Consider the following 26,943-nt stretch of genomic DNA (forward strand, 5'->3'; position numbering starts at 1 on the left):
TATTTGAGTTAAAGTATTTTTACTTTAATTTTATGGTTTTTGTTTGGCAGCCGCTGCTGCCAGTCATTTGACCGTTTTTTTACGGGTTTTTTGCCCGTAGAAGTTTTAGTGCTGTACTTTTATTAAAGGTTATTGACTGTAAAAAGAGAGGATAAATCTGTAAAATTAAAGTATTTGTACGTTAAAGTATTAGTAATGTACTTTTATTAAAGGTTATTGACTGTAAAAAGAGAGGATAAATCTGTAAAATTACAGTGTTTTCCTGTAAAATATTTAAGGACAATTCCCGTAAATTAATGGCTTATTCACTTTATTTCAGTTAAAGTATTTTACTTTAATTTAAGGGTTTTTGTTTGGCAGCCGCTGCTGCCAGTACTTTGACCGTTTTTTTACGAGTTTTTTTTTTACAGTGTGTGCATCTTGGCCAGTATTCTTCAGCTGCAGCCCCACTAGCATATGGGGTCCCTCAAGGTTCTATCCTAGGCCCCATTTTGTTCAGTCTGTATTTACTACCTCTGGGGTCAATTTTTAAAAACCATAACATTTCTTACCATTGCTTTGCAGATGATCTGCAGGTATACCTGCCTATAAAAGCAAATAAGGAATCTAGGATTGCTTTGCTTAGCTGTCTAAAAGACATCAAATCAGACCTTCATTGGCTTCCTGTCCGTTACAGGATCCAGTTCAAGTACTTACTTGTTGTTTTTAAGTCATTGCATGGACTGGCACCACATTACCTGTCTGAGTGGTTGCACCGCCATGCTCCAGCTAGAGCATTGCGATCGGCTCAGCAAAATATGTTGGTGGTTCCTCGGTGCAGGAAAAAAAACCTGAGGTGACAGGGCTTTCAGTGTTGCAGCTCCCAGACTGTGGAACAGCCTCCCAGTACATATCCGGACTGCTGAGTCTATTGAACTTTTTAAATCTCAGCTAAAAACTCACCTCTTTGCACTGGCTTTTAATACTAGTTGAACATTACATTTTTACATTTGTATGTGTTTTTTTTAATATTTTTCTAGTTATTGTGCTTTTTATCATGTTTTTAATTATTGTTTTATTATTGTACTCCCATTGTGTTATTTAATATGTATTGCCTGTACAGCACTTTGGTCAACTAAAGGTTGTTTTAAATGTGCTATATAAATAAATAAAGATTGAGATTGAGAGTGGGACAATCCCGTATCTCAGTTGGGAGGCTATTCCACAAAGAGCTGCCTTTAATGAAGAGGACATTTTGTCCAAAAGTGGTCCGTCTACGGTGGACTTCACAGTCTCCTCTGGTTTCTGACCTAGTGCAGCGTCCAGTGTGTTTTTTGTGGATGAATTCCCCTAAGGGAGGGGGGGCCAGTCCATGTAAACATTTATAAATAAAACACATACTTTTAAAAGACTTAAAATTGTCAAAACTCAAGAAATTGTGTTTTTCAAGGATGGTACAGTGGTGGTATGAATAAGGCTTTCTGTCAAACACATTGATAGCTCTCTTGTAAAGCTGTTCTATTGGTTTCAAGTTTGTGGCACAAGAAAACGACCAGTTTGTCAAACAGTATTCAATGTGGGATAGAATCATACAGTGGAGGTATGACTTTGCAGCATTGACAGTTAAGAAAGGTCTAACTATATTTTTATTTTTCGTCAGAATGTACAAATTACATTAGTTACGAATTTTTGTTCTCAAAAGACAGTGCATTGTGTGTAATACAACTGTGATTTTTGTTAAATTAGTTAGTTTTTAAGGAAGGCCAGAGCTTCAGCTGTGTCAAATAGATTGTTCCCTTTAGTTAACGTTATTTAAAAGATAATTATATTCCTATTTGATCATGTCCCCTTTATTGTATTACGGACGCAAAGAGCAATGTGAGCGTCCATTCCCATTGGATAACGGAGAATTAAAAAAAATAAACCTTAGAAAATCTTGAAATCTTGACATCCATAACATTCATCTGGCTGCTACTTAGAAATTATTTATCTAATATATCATATTCCAATCACTTGTATATAGACTCTTATTGCATTATTTCACTTTTTACTATTTTACTATTTTTCTTTTTGTATTTACTTGCACAATTTTTTCTGTGTATCTGTGTTATTGTGTTGCACTGTTGGAGGAGCCTGTGACCTAAGGGGGGGGTAGGACACGTTCGATTCCTGTTTTGGATAGTGTGCCGTCGATGGGTTTCATTCCATTTCAAAGTGCTTTTTCACGCTCAGTGTAAACTTTGCGCACTGCCACTCCAACATCCAATCACAGAGCTTGAGGACTGATCACGGGGTTTGTCAAGCTAAGCACATGGTGTAGTCCCAAAGGATAGTTGAGGATTCTGGGTAGTGTAGTGTCTTCTGCCATCCAAAAACTCAGAAAAAATATTTGTTTCTCCGAATCGAAAGGAGAGAATACAAAAGCATTGTACACAATTTAAACCAATCAATGTTGTGTAATTAACAAGGATAATATGGTGTTTTTGAGTTGATGAGTAGTGCAGATATCACTGTAAAATCAATCGACAGTAAGGAGAATACTTACTTCCGGGTGTAAAATCCTCCGTTATCCAATGGGAATGGACGCTCACATTGCTCTTTGCGTCCGTAATACAATAAAGGGGACATGATCAAATAGGAATATAATTATCTTTTAAATAACGTTAACTAAAGGGAACAATCTATTTGACACAGCTGAAGCTCTGGCCTTCCTTAAAAACTAACTAATTTAACAAAAATCACAGTTGTATTACACACAATGCACTGTCTTTTGAGAACAAAAATTCGTAACTAATGTAATTTGTACATTCTGACGAAAAATAAAAATGATTATGGGGTTACATTGGGGTTGTTTGCGTGGTGCAGACACGTAAATGTAGCAGAGTGCGTGACTCCACCACGTACTGCGGTGTGAAGGAGTCGTGGTGGAGTCACACATTCTGGTGAGACCAGGTTGGTTTTTAGAGATGTGGGTAAAAAGGAAAAGAGAGAAGGTTTTATTTTCGGACACTTTGTGAGTCTCCTTACACACCGGGGAAAAATATTTGTGAAGACATGATAGAGCCTAGATGTATGCCTGTTAATAAAATATACTTTCTGACATGAAACCAAACATGCCAAGAGTCCACTATCCAATGTCACACCTGGGTCTGTGAAAGATCCTTCTCCTACCCTGTCATTGTCCTGATCTTCCCTCCATTTGGACAGTCTAGTGCAGGGGTGGGGAACCTCCGGCCTCCGGGCTGTATACGGTCCGCGAGACCATTTGATACGGCCCTCGAGGTAATTTCGAAGCACACGCAAAAAAAAAAATTAAAGAAATCTAGACCGCAATATAATTAAACAAGCGACTGCCTGTTTTTCCTGGCCAAGGACAGGTTCATTGAACACAACACGAGCGTAACGTGTCATCACGTGGTGTAGTGCTGCCGGAACGCCGCTCCAGCACTTCAACAATTGCAGTACACATAAGGAGCTGTACACATGCCGCAGTTTTTGCATGGCTGTGTCTTTAGTTGTAAGCCCAGTAGTGATCTGTTCATCTGTCATATGATCATACAATAACGCCATCGAAAATAATATGCTACATTACAGTACAACTACTTCTGGGTCTTTGTGTGTCATTCAAGCTCTGCTCTGTGTGTGTGGCACGAGCGTATTTTGTGTGAGCGAGCGAGAGAGTGGTACCGAGGATTGTTGTTATTAGCATCGAGTTAGCTAGCTATGCTAACGGATATAACTTTTATTATCAAATCAAATCAAATCAAATCAGGTTTTATTTATATAGCACATTTAAAAGCGATTTTTGGTCGAGCCAAAGTGCTGTACATGTAATAAAAACACATTACTACAAATCACAATAAACGACAATAAATTACAACAGATATATCTTAAAAACAAAATAAAAATAAAACACACGGAGGAGTGTCAGGAGTCGTGCTCCGCTCTAACTAGAAAGCCAGAGAGAAGAAGTGTGTTTTTAGTTTTGATTTAAAAACCCCTAGGGTCTGGGCCGACCTCACATGGAGGGGCAGAGTGTTCCAGAGCCTGGGGCCAGCTGCTGCGAAGGCTCGGTGCCCTCGGGTTTTTAGCCTGGTCTTGGGCACTACCAGCAGCAGCTGGTCAGCAGACTTTAAAGCTCTGGCTGGGGTGTAGCGCTGGAGCAGTTCAGTTATATAGGCCGGAGCCAGCCCATTTAGTGCTTTAAAAACAAATAAAAGGATTTTAAAATCAATTCTGAACCGAACTGGAAGCCAGTGTAGTGAGGCCAGAATAGGGGTGATGTGGTCGCGCTTTTTGTGGCCAGTCAGCAAACGTGCAGCAGCGTTTTGGACTAGCTGTAAGCGTTTGATTGAGGCCTGGTCCATACCCACATACAGAGCGTTACAATAGTCCAGTCTCGAGGTTACAAAGGCATTAATAACCCTTTCTAAGTCTTTAAAAGATAAATACGACTTGGTTTTGGCCAATAGTCTTATTTTAAAAAAGCAGGATTTTACTACGGTGCTGACCTGCTTGTCGAATTTAAAAGTGCTAGTGAAGGTCACTCCAAGGTTCATGACCGAGGGGAGGATGTTTTTTTTGATAGAGCCCAGAATATCAACCGGAGAGGCTGGAGGTTGGGGTCCAAAAAAGATGACCTCAGTCTTGCTCTCGTTGAGGTTGAGGAAGTTTTTTATCTCTGCTAAGCAGTCCATCAGCTGCTGTAGTGAGTGTGTGACATTTGCTTTGAGAGGCAGATAAATCTGTACATCGTCGGCGTAGCAGTGGAAGGGAATGTTATGTTTTGTGAGTATTGAACCTAGGGGCAGTATGTACAGTAGAAAAAGGATGGGGCCCAGAATCGAGCCTTGGGGAACCCCACAGGTAAGAGGGGCTTTGGCAGAGGAGAAGGCACCTAGCTGTACCGAGAAGCTACGGTCTGTCAGGTAGGACCTGAACCATGCAAGGGCAGAGCCTGTGATGCCAGCGGACTGTTCAAGCCGTGACAACAGGATGCTATGGTCCACAGTGTCAAAGGCAGCTGTCAGGTCTAACAGCACCAGGACAGCTGGGCTACCTGAGTCGGCGGCTAGGAGCAGATCATTAAAAACTCTTAAAAGGGCTGTTTCAGTGCTGTGCATGGGTTTGAAGCCAGACTGAAACTTTTCATGGATTCCATGGATGGTTAAAAAAGACTGCAGCTGGGCGTAGACTACTCGCTCCAGGGCTTTTGATAAAAAAGGTAGCTGGGAGATGGGCCTAAAATTTGCGAGAATGGAGGGATCGAGATTTTTCTTTTTAAGTAGTGGCTTAACCACGGCATGTTTGAAGGCAGCTGGGACACATCCTGAGCTAAGAGAGGTGTTTAAAAGTAATAAAATACTTGCTCCAACTGATTCAAAAACATCTCTGAGAAGGCGAGAGGGAATGCTGTCTGAGGTGCAGTTTGTCGGCCGCAGGTGCTTGACTACATCCGAGAGAGAAGAGAGGGATACAGGCTCAAAGTGGTCGAGGACAGCAGGGCACAGAAAAGGAGCAGGATCTGGGGTAGCACTAGTGTGGGCTAGCCTAAGAGCAGATACCTTTTCAATAAAAAATGTAAGAAACTTATCACAGAGAGTAGTCGATGGCACAATAGAAGAAACATCACAGGGATTAATGATCGAGTTGAGGACATTAAAAAGAACCTGAGGTTTATGGCTGTTTTTGGAGATGAACAGAGAAATGTGCTCTGTTTTGGCTGCTTTGACTGCCGTCTGGTAGTCAGAAAGGCAAGCACGAAGGATTTCTAGGGAGACATGGAGTTTATTATTTTTCCATTTTCTCTCTGCACGCCTGCAAGCGCGTCTGAGAGCACGAGTACAGTCATTGAGCCACGGTTCTGATAGAACTTTGGTGCGTCTAAGCGTAAAAGGAGCAACAGAATCCAGTATTAGTGTGCATGTCGAATCAAACATGGAGATAAGCTCATCAGCATTAAAGGCACAGTTCACATCTAATTTACAGATCGGAGAAGCATTAAAAACATCAGAGAACTGTGAGGCAGTCAAGGGGTTAATCGAACGCAGACGACGCGCCGGGGCACGTGATTCGACTCCTGCGGAAGGGATGTAGGTTGTAAACAGAACCGGTAAATGGTCTGAGATACGCGTTGCTGCACATATTTCATCCACAGATACAGACAGTCCAAACGATAATACTAAGTCCAAAGTGTGTCCTTTTTCGTGTGTTGGGCCAGCCACGGACTGAACGAGACCAAAGGAATCAAGGAGATTTAAAAAGTCCCTAACCAGAGGTTTGGACTCGCAACACACATGGACATTGAAGTCTCCGGAGATCAAAACACGATCATATTTCACCATGATCCCGGACAGAAAGTCCGAAAAGTCATTTATGAAATCCTTATTACACTTTGGCGGACGATACACGACTGCGCAGAGTATAGGCGAGGCCGGGTTCAGTTCAAAAAGCTGCAACTCAAAGCTGGCATAGCTAGATACAGGGTGAAGCAATCGGCATTGGAGGCTAGCTCTAAACACTGATGCTATGCCCCCACCATGGCCAGTGGCACAGGGGGAGCTGAAGAATGTACAGTCAGGAGGAAGAAGTTCAGAGAACGGTGTATACTCGCCAGCGTGGGCCCAGGTCTCCGTCAGGAACATAAAATCCAGTTCACGAGAGGTGAAGAAGTCGTTCAGCAGGAACGTTTTGTTTGCTATCGACCTAGCATTTAGCAAAGCCATGCAAAGTCTTCGCTCCGGGCTTGCCGAAGGTGTAGTGCGTCTCAGCTGACGAAGATGTGCGTGTTGAACGCCGCGCGGGCCGGGAGCAGTCAGTCGGGCAGGAGGAGCAGTCAGTCGGGCAGGAGGAGCTGCCAGCGGGCCCCTCAGAGTCCGGAGCTCCGGAAAAACGGGGCGAATCCACCGATCCCTCACTTGGCGTGCAGCGGGAGGGCCATGACATCCGAGGCGTGGATAATTCACAGAAGAAGCCGTCAGGTATGCTTTAAGATGGACCAGTGCACCACCACGCTTTCCCCGTCGTCGAAAGCGCTATCGGCGAGGCAGGATGCAGTGTGGCCGGCGTAGGTAAGTGGGGATATCCGACAGTAGAGGGGGGGGGGACGATTTATGGTTGCCAGATGTAGGTTTGGGCAGCAATATCAACTCCAGTGAGGGTCTGAGGTGGAGGAGAGCTTGGCGATCATAAACGAGCAGAGCAGAGACATTCTGACAAACATAAAACAAAAACAGGACAGCTAAAGGTAGAGAGCTCAGCGAGCGGCGAGCCGACACAGGCGCCATCTTGAATCACGTCACGTCACCTGGCAAATCTGGCTATATTATAATATAGTAATAATAATAATTATATGAATTATTATAATTTAATTTCAGAGCTTTTTCTACAACCTGGTGGAAGAGAGCTCTCTCCTGACAGACTGAGAGGCTGATAACTTCAGCTCAGTGAGGTAAAGAAACACTTGTATATGATCATTATAGTTAAAACAGGTATAAAATACTATATGACAGTAAAAAAAAAGTTGTTATTAATAAACAAGAATACAGTTTAAAAGGGGAGTGATTTGTAAAATATCCATAAAGAAAAAGAAAATATGTTTACAGTTCTGTTTCACATGGGTGTTGAGAGATGTATCCATATATCTCTTCATGTTGCTCTCAAAGTGCACCAGATTGATGCTTTCAACTTCAATATTAAAAAAAGGAGGATTTTGTAAAAATTGAAATGGCCCTTGAGAGGAAAAAGGTTCCCCACCCCTGGTCTAGTGGGAACTAAGAAATACGAGATTTCCAGAAAAAGCTGGACCAAAATCGAAACCTGCTGCCACTGAAAGCACAGCACACAATAGTGTTAAACCACCAATTGTCTGATGCTTTCCACAAACAAAAGGGCAGCCAAAGTTTCCAGTTCTGGGAATCGGTTAACAACACACGCAGGTATGAGGAAACCAAGTCAGTAATAGTGTCTCTGTGTGTCGTCATTTCTGTGTGTGAAAGTCCTTGCTTAAGGGGTCAAATTCCTTTCACGCTATATTTAGTTTTTTTTACAATATAATTAGTATAGCATTTTGGTTTTGTTCGCAGGCAGTTAAATGTGCATATGAAGTTCATCCTTAATATATTATCTGGTGTCGTAAGTGTTTTACATAGTTCTGTGAGTAGACCTTAAATTAGAGTGGAGTGTGTGTGAGGTGTCAGTCAGTGTGTCAGCTGAGGCTGAGCTGGGCGTGTCTCACTATTGTTCACATCCAGTAAACTGACACATCAATCACTGTTTTGTCTTCTCATAATACCTTCCATTGTGTTCAGGGGACTGGCTCTGTCACTGAGGAAAATATTTAGAATTTCCGAAGTGACATGATGCAGCAAATGCACCTGCAGGTTCTTCATAGTTTATTGCACTTATTCTATCTATCTTCAGATAGAAGCACCAGCTAAATGAAAGGCAATGTAATGATCAGGAATGATTTCCTGTGTCTGTCCTTGTGACAGCCGAGCTGAATGTCTGTCAGCTGCTGGTGTCGAGGGATCTCCTCTCCACCACTACCCCGTGAGTGTCCGGTTTGCAAGTAAGGCGCCGGCGTTCTTATTTGTCGTTATTTAGTGGGAATGCTGATACAGCATTCCAACTATATGTTATGCTACGGACAAAAAGTGTATTATTCCGCCGACTTATTTTGGCCCTCTTCTCCTCCCACATTCAACATCGCAGAAACTCCGTTCAAACATCAAAACGTTCAGCTCGGTCGGGAATCGCAGGCTATTACTTTTATCATTCATAACTTTGATAATTCCAGAGATACATCCCATAATTCATCACATTTTTAACCATTGAAGTCAATGGAGAAAATCTTCAGACTTCAACAATCTTCATGCAACTTCAACTGCTAACTGTTCATTCATACTTTCACTCAGAAACCTCATTCCAACTTTAAAATGTTACACATATTTCTGACATTATTCGTCTAACACAACTTTTAAATCTGATTCTTACTTTTAGAGATATTAAACATTGTTCAGACCTTGGTAAAGAGGCTTTCTTCAGATTTTAACATTAACTAGAGTGCGTGATGTCACAGCTAGAGTGGAGCAAATCTTGAAATTTGCCTTCATATATTTTTTTAAAACTGCCATAATTCCCAAACCCTACATTCCTGAGACATAATATTTCATGACAAACGTAGGAAAACATCTCGTAGCTTGAAAAATGACAAATAATTAAGCAAAAAAAATTAAACAAAATGCCTCTTGAGGGCATGAAGTGACAAAAACGTTCAACATGTCTCCATTAAAACCCATTGTAATTTCAGGCTGATATTTCCGCACAGCAGCAGCCGCACACCTTTAGTTAAACTGCCAAAAAGGTCACATTATTAACTCGAAAGTACACAAAAATTACACTTCAGATACTCAACTTCCTTGACATGCTTCACGTTTTGAAATTTCACAGATATCTGTTATCGTTCTTCATGCTCCAAACGGCCCAAAACTTCACAGGTTTGGTAACGATGCAGCCATCAACGCATCTAACCGTATTATGGGGTGTCATCAAATGCCGTTGCCATGGCGACAGACCACTCGCCATGAAGCACGATGTCGCTGTAAGTCCAATGGACACGGTCCGATCGTCCCCCAAACTTCGCTTGTATATCACCGGTCCAGCCCTCAACAGCTCTGCGTCAATTATGGGGTTTCTTCAAATGCCGTTGCCATGGCAACACAATGCTCGCCATGAAACACGGTTTTCTCATAACTTCAGTGAAAATGCTCTAAACGGCCCAAAACTTCACAGGTTTGGTAACGATGCAGCCATCAACTCATCTAAGCGTATTATGGGATGTCATCAAATGCCGTTGGCATGGCGACAGATTATTCATCAAGTTAGTTCAAAAGTTTGCAGTTCAAATATTCTGCTGCTTTTCCAAGCCTTTCTACTTTCTTTTCTTCTCTCATCACACATTCAAGCCCCCAGTGTTCATGTATCATTTCAACCTAAATTCTTCACTTTCTTCTTACACATTACATTTCAGCATAGCAGTTTAGCGTCAGATTTTCAGCATAAAGCAATTTCTTCAGGAATTGCATTCTCTAGTTCAATCTGCTGCTCTCACAACACGTTCTCACTCCCAACTCGTCCTATAGTGACGTTATGTCAGGATCACTTGGCGATACTTTCTAACGCACTGGGGGGCCTTTTAGTGTCGACAAACAACGATCAGGGAGTCCCATAGATTTGCATAGAGCTCCCTACTCGATGAAACAATACAGATTTCAGTATTCTGAGCCCCTACTCTCTCAAACTGATGGCAAAAAAAGTCAGACATTATACAATTAAAATAAAGAAGTAAAAACAATGTGTGGATTTATATTGAGTAAGAAAAAGGTTGATAAACGCTGTGAGAATGGGTCGGCGGAGAGTACAAACTCAGAACAGCGCCAAAGTTTCCCCGCAGCGGGGCTCCGGGGTTATGCCGTGTTATGCATGCCCGCCCAAAAGGAAATTATACTGTTTCCAAACCTAACTTTGCCAAACAAATCATTGAAATGTCTGTGAGCATTTGCTTTACGTTGTGCGCGCTCCCGTGAGGTGCAGTGGGCATGCATAACACGGCGCTAACAGTTTACGAGGCGTCCACCCCCCCGTTGACAGTTCACAAGCGTGCTCTCCCCCCCCCACCCCGGCAGAGTTGTGTACAGGCCGACGGGTTATAATGGATTTTGACGGAAATGTTACGATCCTGTCAAAATGACGGACAGCGAAAAAGTCTAGCGCAACCTCTGATCACAATATCAGACCATGCTCCTGTATACTTAAAATTGTTACATAGGGAGGCCCAAGAGCGCTCAAAAAGTTGGCGATTTAATACACACCTGTTAAATGACCAAACATTTATTTCTTATTTCCAGGCTGAGTTTCAGCTGTTCTATGCTAGTAATGACCAGTGGCGTTTTTATTATGTACAAAAGTGGTGGGGCACAAAAAACGTAGATGTTTATATAAGCTTCTGCAGTGACGTGCAGTGAGGTTCATGGCTGGTGAGGCACTGGCATTGACTTTTCAGGTTTACAAATATTATATTTTGACCTAAATCAAAATATTCTATTATTTTCAAAAGCTTTTTTAGTCTGATGCTTCGATTAATTTTAAACAGACAGTTCAACAAAAGGATACCCAAAACATTTAATTTTATCATTTAAATATTGAATTGTTCTCTCTTAGTAAGGTCCCATTTTCAATACAATTGTGGTCTTACCTTGACTTGAAGATGAAGTCCATTTGCCTATCCTTCTGGACAAAAATCTCTATTACTTTTTTGTAAAAGTCCTCCTTATCTTCTTGCAGTTTCAAAAGTCGAATCTTAAATCTAATCGATAGATTTATGATCGATAGATTTATGATTAGAAAATTATAAAAGTAGGGTTGACATGTGGATATTATCCGGCTGAACAAAACGTGCATTTATCTAACAGGTACGTTTCCCACAGATGTTATTTCGAGCTATTTTCTAAAATCCTATGGAGAAATCTCATTGCTTTTTTTCGAGGGAAGCCATGCGCAGCTTACTTCCGGGTTTTAGGACGCGTCACTGCACCTCTCTCGTCTCCTCTTCACACACTACACTTTTCGCGGGACACGTACTTACAGCCAATCAGCTCTGAATTATGTGAGATGACGTTTGGTGGGTATGTCAGCACAGTGCCCCTATGGTGATTATTTTTTTGCCGCACACATTGAATAGAAAAAGACTCTGAGCATGCGCAGTGTAGTTTTTACAGCACCCATTCACTTAGACAGTGAGAGGGAGGGGCTAGATCGGGGCTTGACCCACGTCGCTCAAATTGGCTCAATAGGCACACTGTAGACACTAATTAGAAGAACACAGACAAAAACAGCAATGTATAGACGAATCAGATGATTAAACATGATCGTAAAAATATATTTTAAGATGTATTGTTTTTACATTTTTTTGGAATTATTATTTTAATACTTTCTGCTGACACTCGGTGGGGCTGTCCCCTAATGACAAGTCGCCACTGGTAATGACACACCTGAGGTATCTACTTCTATTTTGTGGGAGTAAAGTCCATGGCCTAATTATATATTTATAAGACGGAAGACCAGTGGAAGCTAGAACTACAACTTTCTGAATGTGAAAGGGCATATAACCAGGACCCCACTGAGTCCAATCTTGAAATAACTCTCGCAACTAGAGCAACACTTAATTCATTGCTCTCTAAAAAGGCAGAGCAGAATATAAGATTTGCAAAGCAAAAATGATATGAATTTGGTAACAAACCTGGCAAGTATTTGGCTAATCTAGTGAAGAAAAGGATAGATATGCAGAACATTTCCTCTGTTAAGAATGCCTTTGGGAAAGTTAAACTGGATAGCAATGGCATAAATAAGGCTTTGAGGAATTTTATCAGAATCAGAAACGGGTTTATTGGCAGGTAGGTTCACAAATACGAGATTCTTTTTTTTAAAGTACACAGATAGCGAACTATATTAAGAACACTGTAATAAAAATATAGTAAGATAGCAATAAAATAAAGCAGTAATTTACAACTAAATAGAATGCAGTGAATTATAGAATATAAAATATGAAATATGTTCAGTAAGCAATATTTAAACATTGTGTGCATTAATGTAATGCGTATAGAGTCTGCGTTGTGGCTGAGGTAAAGTGTCAGTGGTGGTCCCGGGCCTTGTTTAAGAGGCCGGTAGCCGAGGGGAAGAGGGTCGGCCACTATCTTCCCTGCCCGCCTCAGGGTTCTGGAGGCGTGCAGGTCGTGGAGGGGTGGCAGATTGCAGCCGATCACCCTGGCTGCAGCCTGCCCTTATCCTTGGTTGTAGCTGCAGCGTACCAGATGGTGATGGAGGAGGTGAGGATGGACTCGATGATGGAGGTGTAGAAGTTCACCATCATTGTCTTTGGCAGGTTGAATTTCTTCAGCTGCCTCAGGAAGAACATCCTCTGCTGGGCTTTTTTGATGAGGGAGCCGATGTTCTGCTCCCATTTGAGGTCCTGGGCGATGATGGTGCCCAGGAAGCGGAAAGACTCCACAGCAGTGACTGGGGAGCCACACAGAGTGATGAGGGCGGGTGGGCCTGCGTTCTTCCTAAAGTCCATAACCATCTCTACTGTCTTGAGAGCGTTTAGCTCCAGGTGGTTGTCCCTGCACCAGGTCACCAGATGTCCCACCTGTAGGCAGACTCGTCCCCACCAGAGATGAGCGTGGTGTCGTCTGCGAACTTCAGGAGTCAGAGACGTGTTTCCCCAGCCTCACGTGCTGCTTCCTGTCAGACAGGAAGTCTGTGATCCACCTGCAGGTGGAGTCGGGCACGTGCAGCTGGGAGAGCTTGTCCTGCAGCAGAGCCGGGATGATGGTGTTGAAGGCAGAGCTGAAATCCACAAACAGGATCCTGGCGTAGGTTCCTGCTGTGTCCAGGTGCCGGAGGAGGAAGTGAAGGGCCATGTTGACAGCGTCGTCCACAGACCTGTTGGCTCTGTAGGTGAACTGCAGGGGGTCCAGGAGGGGGTCTGTGATGGATTTGATGTGGGACAGGACAAGGCGCTCAAAGGACTTCATAACCACAGAGGTCACGGTGACGGGTCTGTAGTCGTTTAATCCTGTGATCCTTGTTTTCTTGGGAACCGGGATGATGGTGGAGGTTTTGAAGCATGCTAAGAACGTGGCTTGTCTCCAGTGAGGTGTTAAAGAGGTCTGTAAACACCGGAGACAGCTGATCAGCACAGAGCTTCAGGGTGGAGGGGGAGACATTGTCAGGGCCAGCCGCTTTTCTGCTACTGAGTTTTCTAAAATGTCTGGTTACATCCCTTTCATTGATATAGAGAGAATTTGATGTATCAGAGGAGGTCAGTGGTGTGGGAAAGTGGGACACTGAAGGGGAGGGGGACGTGGAGGTGTGAGACTGAGGCGGTGTTTACACGATAACGCAAACGGTTGTATCCGCAACTTTTCTCTTTTGTTTAGCCCGTTCGGCCACACGAGGCTGTAGCGGAAACGCGGAAACGGACCCCGCAAACGATAACCAGAGTGGATAGATCTGCAACCGGAACGCTCTGGGGGTGCAAACGGCTCCGTGTGTACGATCATTTTCCTGATAACGATGAGCCATAGCCCCACCTCTCCTGCTCACTGCTGTAGCATGGTCAGTAGCTACTGTCAGTAGCTAGTGCTACTGCTACTGACCATGCTACAGATGTTAGTGCAAAATCTACAGCTCCTCTTCCACAACCATCAGCAACAAGTGGACATGGAGAATTACATGAAGGTTCGTCCACACGAAGCCGAAACGGCGATAAACTTTTAAACCGGCTCCCAAAGTGGGTAAGTCTGGAGACGACACGCTTGCGGCTCTGTGTGTACGCCCTATACGATCTCTATACGACGCCATAGCCCCGCCTCTCCCCACCTCTCCTGCTCACCCCTGCGTCATTGCTGATGCGTTTCGCCAACAACAACAACAACAACAATGGCGGATCACAGGGTTGCGTTCGTGCTCCAGACGCTACTGACCATGATACAGATTTTAGTGCAAAATCTACAGCTCCTCTACCACAACCATCAGCAACAAGTGGACATGGAGAACTACATGAACTACACTTTGGTCGTTTTGTAGTCTAGTGTGAACCTAAGCAGAAGTTCTACCTCGTCGTCATTCCACACAAATGCCTCCTTCTTGCACGAATATCCGCCATCTTCTACCTTGTTTGTTTGTTTGTTTATGCCTTATGCCCATGCTCGGGGGGTCTTATTCACTGCTTTTGGTGTATTTTGTGGCGAAAGTACAGCGCCACTTACAGGCCCTGCATATCTACTACAGCGTCTCCAGCGGTTTCGTTTGGACGGACACATTTCTTGAGCCGATACCGTGTGGACGGAAGACTTTTTTTAAATTGACTTCGGTTCAAAATCGGTTTTGTCTCCGTTCGGACGGGGCCTTAGTCCACGCCAGACAGAAGCAGAGTCGTTTGCTGAGAACTGGTATTGGAGTTTCTCAGAGTATTGTCGTTTAGCATCTCTCACCGCCTTGCTAAAGACGTTATGAAAAGCTTTATACAAGTAAATAGCCAGCAGGGGTCTCAAGTCTAATTTTCTCCAAGCTGAAACTTCCCAAAACTAATGATGGATAAAAAATAGAGCTTAATAAACGTATAACATTGGAAGGGATAACAGAGGCTTCATCATGCAATCAGTTTAAATCATTAGCCGCGTTCACACCAAGTACTTTCCTGTACTTAGTTCCGGCACTCAGAGCCCCGGCGCTTTTTACCCCAGGGCACTTAGTACAGATCGCGTTCACACCGGAGTACTTTTCCCTGAGGGAAGATTACGCAAATGAGCCGCTGACGTCACTTCTTCTTCTTCTGCTTTGGCTTTACTGGCAGGCCACAAACCACTTCACGGCGAGTACAGTAGGTGGCGGTATGCACCTTAAAGTTGTTTGCAATCCGCTACAAAACAAGAGAAGAAGAAGAAGCAAAACTTCCCGCGTATACTGCGACGCCCACCCACTCGCTGTACATTAGGCGTCTGTTGTTTACCTTCCGACCTCAGACATGATGGAGATGGAGTCGACTGAAGTTGTGCTGTTTGTGCTCATGTTATACAGCTTTGTAACTGAGTTAATGCAGCCTGAGCAACTTGCGTACAATCACAAAACAAGCCGAGCACGAGTGGTGGTGGAGAACACTTTAGGCAGACTGAAGGGCAGGTGGCGGTGCTTGATGAAAAGAAACGACTGCAAGATGGACAAGATCAAAATCCAGGTGGCAGCATGTTGCATATTACATAACCTTTGTGAAAGTAATGATGAGTACAGGGACGAATGGACTGCCTTACCGGCGACCCAGCTTTATGAGGCATCTGAACAGCGTGTAAATTGTACATTGTAAACATTTTGACAATAAAGCTGATCTTTTGTACAGTGCTTTTGTTTCTCTTTTATTTTCCAGTCAAGACAGGCAAAATTACAATAGTGTACAGTGTGGCAATATAATAACAATAAACTGTGCCAGGTGTGTTGTATGCACAGTAAATAGGCTCAGTAGCAAACCCACCTTTATTATTTATTATATATCTTCCTGAGACCCACTGCATCCGTCTGCCATAAACCTACATGTTAGTTTCGGCCCATAGTGGACTCCATTTTGTGTTGTGTAAAATGGGGGGGGAATTAAAAGTTTGCAAATCCCCATGTCCTCCTCAGAGGACAATCATAAAAACATTTAGTTTTAGGTCAAATAATATTTAAAATGATATAAATGATCATATTTGTGTATGTGCCCCTGCCATTCCTCCACAAGGTTGCAACATTGATGATAAATGATAAATAAAGCTTTGCCAGTTTATAACCGATGAAACATGATGGTATCAGAATAATCACTTACATGTGATGTATAGGATGCTACGGTCACTAAAGATAAAGTGTCAGGAGAAATAAGCAAGATACAGGATCTGTTTAACAGTAAATAGAAGTTCACATTTTTAATGTAAATAAAATAGAAGTTGTACATGTAAATTAACATTATCAATATAAAATAAAGTGTCAGTTGTATCAAGACTATATAATAACAGTAATAACAATAATATAAAATGAACTGGTGAGCATCTTGTCCTCCGTTTCCTGGGCCTTGGTGAACAGCACCATCTGATCCCCGTACATCGACTCTTTCACCACGGCACGCCGGTCCTCCAACGCCTGGGCGGTGTCAAAGAAATTCGCATCCCGTGTCCGCTTTCCTAAGAGGGGAAAATAAGCAAGATACAAGATCTGTTTAGTCGCCATGTAGTTTTACAACATACTAGTGTGTGTGTGTGTGTGTGTGTAGCTGCCGCTCAAAGTGCCCTTCTTTATTGTTTTGTATTTTTGAAGAGTGCTTCATGTATGCTTGAACTTTGTTTAATGTTGTTGAGGCAAGTTTTCTTAACGGAAGTCATGTGACCTCTAGCCCGGTTGTTTACAATGTTTGTGAGAGAGTAAAAAGGCACGAACATTTGTAAATGCCGGTCTAGGCGAATACGTTTTCACGCTGTTTCATAATTGTACCAAGAAGGAAATAAACATGATTGTGAACATCAGTTCGATGCGTAACGTTCTTTCAAGACAAAGTTACAGTGTGTGTACCTTTGCGTTTGGTTGCTGGTAAGGGGGACGACCAAGCGCTGTGACCTAGAATGCAAAGCTCGCTTGTTTCCAATCCCGAGAGTTGTCCATCCTCGCCTGAAACAGACGATTAGTGCCATGAGTTAGTGAAGCAAATTACAGAAACACTGCACAGTTATTCACAAGTCAAAACGTTTTCATAGCGGCCGAGAATATCTAGCTAGCTAGATGTAGCTAGCTCGGGGCCGGTGTTAGCCATTTCAGCCTAGCATGGCTAGCTTGATCTACTGAGCAAATAAAAGTACATCTGAGACCATTATTGTGCAGATTAAAACCCCAGTGCATGTAGTTGATTTTACCTTCGTCGTGGTAGTCATCGTTGGCCACTGAATCCGCCGTTTGTAGTCCTGCCTGAGTTTATTTATTTTTAGCCGGTATGCCGTGGGGCTGTGCACGATTCCCAGGTCGAGTGAAAGCTACTGAACTGGCTTCAGTAGCATTCCCTGGGTCGCGTCCTCGGCGTATATCTCCAGAAGCGCCGACACCTCCTCATCACTCCACCGCTCCAATGATTTCTTGATGCTTGCCATAACTGCTTTCAAAAACAAACTACTCTCCGTCGGTGCGCTGGGTTTTTGTAGCGAGGAAAAACAATGGCGGCTCCACACAACATTTTCACAGTTGTACGGGGCGTGGTTTGCAATTCGCCCAGCCAATCAGCACTGGGGCACTTTTTTCCCACAGGAAAGTACGATCTCTCAGCGGGCACTAAAAATGGGGGTAAAAGTTCCCGAGATGAAGTACTCTTTTTGGTGTGAACCATAAGGGGTACTAACGGAACTAAACGCGAAAAGTACGGTGAAAAGTACTCCGGTGTGAACGCGGCTATTGGTGACTCAACCCTTGCTGAACCTGTTTAATCACTCTCTTGAGGTGGGGGGCTCTCTCAAACACTTACAGAAGCAAATATCAGCTTGATTCTTAAGAAGGATAAACCAAAGGATGAATATTCGTCTTTCCGACCCATCAGTTTGTTAAACTTGGATTTCAAGCTCCTAACAAAAACACCTGCCTTAAGGCTGGAGAAAATCCTTCCAAATATTATCAATAATTATCAAACTGGGTTCATTGCTGGGAGAATTCCTGTAATAATATGAGAAGGTTACTCAACATCATTCAGCTCTGTCAGCAAACCAATATTAAAGGCATGGTGGTTTCATTGGATGCTGAAACACATTTTACTGCATAGAATGGGATTATTTGTTTTTCACACTAAATACATTTGGCTTGGGTGAACCTTGTATTGACTGGGTCAAATTGTTTTACAATAACCCCCTTGGGGCTCTTGTTGACAATAGTAAACGCTCTCCATATTTTGCGCTGGGGAGGGGCACATGACAAGGGTGCCCCCTGTCACCTCTGTTATTTGCAATTGCAATTGAGCCCCTAGCTGAAGCCATTAGGAGCCACCCTGATATTCATGTAATAACAATTAATCAAAAGCAACATAGAATTTCCTTATATGCGGATTACGTGTTGTTGTTTATTACGCAACCCAAGATATCTATTCCCTCAGTCCTTGATGTTATTAATACATTTAGTGAGTTTTCGGGATATATAATACATTTTACTAAGTCAGAGGCAATGCCACTGGGGTCGGGTGCACCTTGCTCTACCCCCTGGCTTATCACCCTTCCAATGGGCAACACTAGGGTTTGTTTACTTGGATATATTTGTCACTCCTGTGCTTCAAACAATGTATAAGACCAACTTCCAACTTCTTCTTGAACGTATCCATGATGACTTGAATAGACGTGCCTCTCTCCCGCTTTCAATGCTAGGAAGAGTTTCTCTTCCTAGCATTGAAACCTACGACCTATTTGCAAAATTGCCTTAGGCCCAGGCTCCACGGGAACGCATACGGCAAAACGCATAGGATTCACGCAAACGCAAACGCCAAAAAGCTTCCGTCCACACGCAATATACACCGGATTGTGTCAAGCTACACGAGACAGCTCCGTTTACATCCAACCGCTGGAAACGCTGCAGTACATATGCCGAGCCTGTACGTGGCGCTGTAACTTCCTCCACAAAAAGCAGCGAGTATAAGATCCCCCCCGGATGTGTAAAGCACAAACAAACAAACAAACACACAAGGTAGAAGATGGCTGATATTTGTGCAAGAAAGGAGGTCTTTTCGTGGACTGATGATGAGGTAGAACTTCTACTTAGGGTCACATTAGACTACAAAACTTCCAGAATACAGGAGAATGTTGACTGGGAGTCCTGCAAGTTGAAGTATAGCGATATAGACAACTTATTTCAGGCGCAGTATCCGAGGACCGACACAGGGAAGGATTTCCCTCACAGCGTGGGCGCCATTACAAAGGCCCAGCTTGCCGCCAAGCTAAAACAAATCCGCATAAAGTACAGGCATGCGGTGGACACTAAGCATCGGAGTGGCCAAGGACGTGTTGTGCACATGTTTTTTGAGCTGTGTGAAGAGGTCTGGGGTGGCTCGCCTGCTACGTGCTCCCTTAGCTCGGGCATCGAGACGGGGGACCTGGAAGAGTCGTCTTCCGGACCAAGCTCACCCCGGAGTTTGGAGCGTTCCAACGATTCGCCACCGCCAGAGTCGAGCGAATCCAGCGGAAGTCTGCCAGCTGCTGCAGTTGTACAGCATCGCAGGAATCTGCTGCAGGTATGTTCATGATTTCAAGCTTAACGGACTTGCTACATACTACGATACAGTACCTTCCACAGAAAAACTGAACACGTTTAAGCTTTGTAAAAGTAGAATGTATTGAGAGCTGTTGTATTTGTAAAAGTAGAAGGTATTGAAAGCTATTGCACAACATGCCTTTGGTCTTATGTGATCTGGTGGCTATGGTCCTATTGTGTTATAATAAAAAAATTCTCTGGTTTATTCAAGGTGCAGCTGAACGGCCACAGAAGTGACCGCTTCAAAAAAAAACTTCCAGTTGACCATGCCGTGCAGGAAGACCTCAAACTAAAAAGGAGGATGGTGGAGCTAATGGAGCAAAATCAGAAAACATCCACCCGCAACGCAGAAAGCTTTGTTCTGATGAATGATAATATTCGGGAGGGCTTTTCCCTGATGAGGGAATTCATGCATGTGCAACCCCACAGTAGCAGCGGTGGACAATTACCGGAACAGTCACCGTACCTGTATAGAAGGCCACAGCCTGCCTACACACCAAACCCCTCTGCACCACACCTGCACACGATGACCCCTGACCCCCCACGGCAACCATCTCAGTTTTCATACAGGCAGTCACTCTTTCAAGAGGACTGTTAAAGCACAGAGCTTCAGTTTTTGTTGCACTTTATATATATATAAAGAAAGTCTGGAAGTGGGTGCAGCCAATTTAACTTTTTATTCCAGTGAATATTTTTTGTTGCCAGTCAAGATGTTCTATTCCTTGTTGCACTGTGAACATGTGGACTGAAAGCATTTAACTTTTTATTCCATAAATGTATATATATATGTATCATTATAGCTCTTGCAAATGTTCTTAATAAAAAACCTTGCAAAATAACAGTCTTGTCTCTCATGTCAATGTACTCCGCAAGCACTCTTCACTGTCTTTCCCTCATTACAGTCAGTGAGATATCTATTACTGGCCAAGTTGACTGATAAAGCAGTGAGCTTCAGTTTTTTGTGTAGTAAGCCAGTTGTTTAACCCAGGGGTTCCCAACCTTTATTGTGCCAAGGACCGGTAGATACATTAAAAAAAAATCGCGGACCGGTTGTCAATTTTAACTGATTTTAATATTTACTCACCACCAGCAGGTAGCAACAGAGGCTAATTGTATGTAACAGCCTGAACAAATACTAGAACAATATGCATCCAAAACATATTAACAAAGTTTAAAAAAGAACCGGTGTTGTTTTTTTTTAATCCAGTGAATGCTGGGAAAACGAGGAGAAGGTGCATTATGAAGGAGATGTCCGGTCGCCAGGGTGTGTGTGTGTGTGTGTGTGTGTGTGTGTGTGTGTGTGTGTGTGTGTGTGTGTGTGTGTGTGTGTGACACTGGCATTTATTTTCAGAAGATATTATGATAGTGTCGTTCGTTCCGGTGCACTCCCGACAGTTTAGCACTACATCGAGATTAAGATTAAACTAATTTATTTTGGGAACAGCCGCATATATGCCGGTGTCGGACAGACACAAACACACCGAACACATAGCTGAGCTGAGCAGAGCACATACACACACATGCGTCTTGGTGACTGACTGGACATCTCCTTCATAAAACTAATAAAAGGGGGAGTAATCGGGCAGTTCGATGTGTGTAGATGTGTGTGTGGTTAACACGTAGCAGCCTGCAGTCACTCTTAAACTGTTCTGATTAAATTAAACACAGCGAAGGCGGTGCGTAAAAAGGCACAGCTCTTTACCGAGTACGTCCCGCTGCCTCCTGATGCTGCAGCCAAATCATGAAGTGAAGGAGGGTTTCCTTCTATAAAACAGCTGCGGGCAGCAGATACCGTGAGAGTCCCGGTCATTAATTCATAGATCAAGGCAGACTGGTTTACTCTCCTATTTTGCCAATCCGGTGCTTAAACAAATAGCTCCCTCTACACCCCTGGCCCACCTTAAAATGAAGTCCGAGTTTGAAATATATCTCAAATAATGTATGCACCACCATTTCCCCACATAAACATAACAGTCTGCAATCAAACGGTTGTCTCCTGTGCGCTCCTCTTCCTACTTGGCGCACCGGTAACATGCTCGTGCGCACAAGAGGCTGAGACCTTAGGCTGAGCCGCCGAATCCCTCGGAACATCATAAAAGCCATTTTCAACGGTTTTCTGGTGTAAGATTAACTAGCTACTGGATGAAATAATATGACTGGTGGCATATGTGCGAAAATTAAACACTTTTTGAAAAAAATATTATGATAAAATATTTTTATATATTTATAATTCTGCAAATATTACGATAAACTCACAGCTATTTCGCGGCCCGGCAGTAACACCTCCGCGGCCCGGTACCGGTCCGCGGACCGGGGGTTGGGAACCCCTGGTTTAACCCATAAGAACCCGGACCTGTTTCTACTTTTGGGAACATTGAGAACATAATTAAGACATATATAGACCATATTTCTGATAAATAACCCCCCCTAGTGTCATATAACTCATAACTTCAATAATGAGGATGCTTTTTTGGTTTAAATAGGTTAGAACATTGTTTGAACTGAAGAATAAAGGATATATTAACTAAATATAATTGAATCAGCTAAATTAACTGAGCAGATCATAATCATATTTCTAATCGTGCATATATGTCACTCCGGGTTTCCTGTGAAAGTCAGGATGGAACATCAGTGTAACTTTCCAGAACATTAAAGTTCATGTGACACCGTGCCACGTTGGGTCCTTATGGGAAAGTATAAATATACATATGATAATTAAGACATATATATACTATATTTCTGATAAATAACCCCCCCTAGTGTCAAATATCGGAAATGTCACATGTTGCACTTTATGTTCAAAGAAAGTCTGGAAGTGGTTGCAGCCAATTTTATTTTTAATTTCACACTTTGAACATTGGAGAATCACATATTTTGTAGCTTAATGTTACATACATTAAGAAGTACTAAGTAAAAATAAAAAGAAGCTTGTCACTGAAGGAGCTGCACAGTGAATGTAACAAAGAATGTTTATCAGATCTTAACACAGTAACCTTCCAAAAAAAAAAATACAGTCTGTCTTTTATGTAGTCCTAAGGGTCAATGTAAGCCGTAAGCACTCTCCTCACTCTCTTTCCCTCCCCCTCATTACAGTCAGTGAGATACCTATTGCTCTGTGTGGGAGGCTGTAAATCCCTTTCACCTTGAATTGTTCCCAACACAGATTGATCATCCACAGCCTCCTTACTGGCCTCACAAACATTGTGGAGGACAAAGCAGGAGTAAATGACATGGGGCAGGTCAACCAAGTTTATGTCCATAGGCCTTCTAAGTGCAGCAAATCTGGTCTTGAGGCGACCAAACGCACACTCAATGACCATACGTGCCCTACACAAAGATAGCCCAAAGTACTGTTCCTGAACTGTGGAGCCACCGGTTGCATATTCCTTCATCAGGTACGGCAGCAGCGGGTAGGCAGGATCACCAAGAAGATAAATTGGTATAGCCTCCTCCTCGTCCACAATCTGTTTTCTCAGAACAGGGATCTTTCCAGTTTTCAAGTACATGTTTACCTTTGAGTTAGCAAAGACCCGTGCATCATGCACACTCCCAGGCCACTTTACCACGACATCCATGAATCGGTACTTGTAATCACAGACGGCCTGTACATTAAGGGAATGTTTGCCTTTCCTGTTGATGTAGTCAGTGGGGTTGGTAGATGGCTGCTTGATTTCGATGTGGGTTCCGTCCACTGCTCCTAAACATTGTGGCATGTGATGAGCATGATCGAAGCCCTCAACCAGATCCGCGGTCTCGGGCTCAGTAAAAGGCAGCTTGATATATTTTGGACCCAGGTGGATTGAGATCGCTCTGCATGTCTGCCTAATAATGACGGACAAAGTCTGGCGCGAAACACCGAAGGCGTTAGCAGTCTTCCGCATCCTTCCCCCATCGCTCAGGTAATACAGTATTAACGCAACCCTTTTCAGTGGATCAATTGGTGCCCTCATGTTTGTTGTTTGCCTTTCGATATATGGGCACAGTTCTTCGGTCAGGGCGACGACAGAGGCTCTGGACATGCGGAAGTTCTCCCTCCATTCCTCATCCACGACAACGCCATTGACAAAATTGTCCCACCAACTGCTGCTTCTGCCCGGTCTTACCCAAAACCTTCTCCTGGTTGCACTTCGGATTATTCCCCGCGGTACTCTTAGCAACATGTAGGTCATGTTCTCCATGTCCTGTTGTTGCTGATGGATGAGCTCCTGTAGATGTTGCACAAAGAACTGTAGCATGGTCAGTAGCGTCTGGAGCACGATAGCAACCCTGCGATCCGCCATTGTTGTTGTTAACGAAACACATCAGCAATGACGCGGGGTACGCGGAGAGGTGGGGAGAGGCGGGCTATTGCGTCGTCATTATCAGAAACAGATGACCGTATAGGCTACCACACGGCCCCGTTGGACCCCCCAGAGCGCTCCGTTCCCAGATCTATCCACCTTTGGACCCGTTGTTGTTTGCAGGGTCCGTTTCTACCGTTCCGTTACGGCGTCGTGTAGCTTAAAGGGCTATACGCAAGAGAAATATGCGGATACAACCCGTTTTCATTCCCGTGGAGCCTAGGCCTTAGATAGGGGAAGGATGGCAGTCCCCAACATCAAACTGTTCCAGCTGGCCTCTCAATTTCGGTATCTGGCAGATTGAGTAAGAAATTATTCGGATTCTGTCTGGTTGGATATTGAAGCTTTCAATCTAGGAAAACCATTTAAACTGGCTAGTCTTCCTTTTATTCTGAATGGAAAAGAGTCAGAAGTGGCGGACGGTAATGTCATTGTAAAATCCACAATAAGGGTTTGGGCTATGATTAAAAAATGGGAAAGAAGAATTGATATTCTATTACCGATTACTCTAATATAAACAAACTCAGATTTTCTTCCAGGAATGACAGACAATGTTTTTTCCCTGTGGGAAAAGGCAGGCATAACAATTTTAAAGGACCTGTTTGAAGAGGGTAGAATGATGTCTCTTGATCAACTAAGATGGAAATATGTACTACCCAAACACACATTTTTAGGTTCCTACGCGTAACAAGTTTTGTTCAGAATCAAACAGGGTATACATTTAATCTGGAAACATCACCCACTGAACGTTTCTTTAATAAAATACATTTCAGTTCAGTTTATAGTGAGACGGTGCTACAGTATGAAGCTCTATGCAAGTCCTGCAAAGTAGATAATGAGTTCTTGCAAACGTGGGCTCAACTTGGGGTAGAGATAGATGAAGATACAAGGACAAATATTTGGGAGAATGCTAATAACATATCTATATGTAATAGAGCAAAGGAGCAACAATTTAGGGTGTTACATTGTTTGCAGATATCAACTCAGGAATAAGATCTACCCAAAGAAATCTTTATGTATGAAGTGCATTACGGAAGTGGGTGGTTTCTTACATACTATATGGACCTGTGTCCATATTCAGGATTTCTGGGTGAAAGTTGTTTCAAAGTTACATTTCATTTCCAATGAATAATTGGATTTGGATCTGCTATTTCTTCTGTTAGGAAAACCACACTTTAGAATTAAGCAGCAGTTCACTATGGGAGTGATGGGAGTGAGGCACAGATGATCCTCTAAGCCAGGGGTCGGCAACCTTTTTGATATGAAGTGCCATTAAAAAAAAAAAATTGTTATCGGCGTGCCAACGATCGAGAATTATCAACGGGGGGGGGGGTTGAGGAGCTTGACGCTGGTGAACTATCAACAGGAGGGCGGGGGGAGCCTCGCTGCGCGGAAGCAGTGGGTGTTTCTCAATCGCGAGTGCCGCCGAAGTACTGTTCCAATCTCCAGTATACTTGGAAATCTACCGAGCCCGGCGTACTCCCTTTGGAGAAATATCGAGTGTGCACATGAGTAGACTTCGCGGTCTTAAAATCCCCACAATGCTTTGCGCACGGACCAATTTCCCCAAATCTGTGGCGGAAGATGTAAGGCGGGGCCTCTCATATGACGCACACCTGCACACTTGCTAGCGTGTTCCACACTTCGTTTTCCGAATGCCAGGAAGTATTCTTGACTCGCTTCTGAAGCAAGATGCTCGGCAGACATGTGCTACCAAGCAAGCGTACTCGCGATTGAGAAACACCCAGTGTGTGTGTACCTGCTGTCAGCACAACTTACATGATGTCATTTAAATAATTGGTTTAAACGGCATAATAATAAGGACGATCGTCCGTTCTGTGATTCTCCAGAACACACATGTTATGATATTAGGGTCATGCAGAGTGAGATGAGATCGCTGTCCCTTTAAGAGAGAGAGTGAGGGAGCGTGTGTGTATGTTTCATAGACTGTATATATAAATATATATGGTATGTTTCTGGAAGTGAAACGAGGCAGCAGAAAAACAGAGGTCTGTGATGTATTTTGTGAAACAGAAGAACAGCTAAATAAATGCAACGGCCTCCCAAGAAGAGCTCGCCTCTCTCCAGTCATTTAAGCTAAAGTGGGTTATTGAACCTGAAGCTTGTTGCTTCTGCCCTCCTCGACTACGGTCTGGGAGCCGACAGGAAAGTTCAACACACAGATGGCCAGTCCGCCCCTTTGTAGCATATTATTTCAATGAGAGATGAGCAGATCGCCACTGGGCTTTCAACTAAAGACACAGCCACGCAAAAACTGTGGCATTTGTAAAGCTCCTTATGGGTACTGCAATTTGTGAAGTGCTTTCCTCTGTGGTGAAACGATCAGCACTGCACCACGGAGGAAAGTGGCAGAAAGTCACCTGGAGTTAAACAGCGGGGCTGCGCTGCGTGCATGGCTTCCTTCTGCAGGTAACGGGGAGATGCGCTCTGGCGGCGGTCTCGTTCAGGATCCGAAAATACAATTTAAATATTTTGCACACTTATTCCACTTATTCCTAGTGTGCCACTGGTTACGGTGCCGCGTGCCAATGTTGGCACGCGTGCCAGGGGTTGCCGACCCCTGCTCTAAGCAGTGTTCACTATGGGAGTGATGGGAGTGAGGCAGAGATGGAGTACTCGAGTCCTGGACTCGGACTGGAGTCAGACTGGAGTGCCGATTTTCGTGACTCGACTCGGACTCGCGCACTGATTGACGCGACTCGGACTTGGACTCGTGAATTCTCGCGCACGATGACTTGGACTCGGACTC

General features: G+C 43.6%; 2 protein-coding genes across 2 annotated transcripts; one reads left to right on the forward strand and one right to left on the reverse strand.

Moving 5' to 3' along the window:
* Window positions 1-19,226: 19,226 nt before the first annotated feature.
* Window positions 19,227-20,466, forward strand: LOC117493732. Its single transcript, XM_034144323.1, has 2 exons — window positions 19,227-19,813; window positions 20,045-20,466. The coding sequence occupies exons 1-2, from the start codon at window positions 19,277-19,279 to the stop codon at window positions 20,429-20,431; spliced, it is 924 nt and encodes a 307-aa protein (XP_034000214.1). The 5' UTR covers window positions 19,227-19,276; the 3' UTR covers window positions 20,432-20,466.
* A 2,399-nt stretch (window positions 20,467-22,865) lies between these two features.
* Window positions 22,866-23,714, reverse strand: LOC117493373 (putative nuclease HARBI1). Its single transcript, XM_034143896.1, has one exon. It carries the CDS (start codon window positions 23,712-23,714, stop codon window positions 22,866-22,868), a length of 849 nt encoding a protein of 282 aa, XP_033999787.1.
* Between the last annotated feature and the right edge of the window lie 3,229 nt (window positions 23,715-26,943).

Source organism: Trematomus bernacchii, unplaced genomic scaffold (assembly GCF_902827165.1).
Source record: "Trematomus bernacchii unplaced genomic scaffold, fTreBer1.1, whole genome shotgun sequence".
NCBI classification, from domain to species: Eukaryota; Metazoa; Chordata; class Actinopteri; order Perciformes; family Nototheniidae; genus Trematomus; species Trematomus bernacchii.

Excerpts from the sequence above, each read along its gene's own strand:
- LOC117493732 (XM_034144323.1), top strand. The coding sequence starts at position 19,277 with ATGGCTGATATTTGTGCAAGAAAGGAGGTCTTTTCGTGGACTGATGAT. Across the intron at positions 19,814-20,044 it reads ATCGCAGGAATCTGCTGCAG|GTGCAGCTGAACGGCCACAG; the intron begins GTATGTTCATGA and ends GGTTTATTCAAG.
- LOC117493373 (XM_034143896.1), bottom strand. The coding sequence starts at position 23,714 with ATGCGGAAGACTGCTAACGCCTTCGGTGTTTCGCGCCAGACTTTGTCC.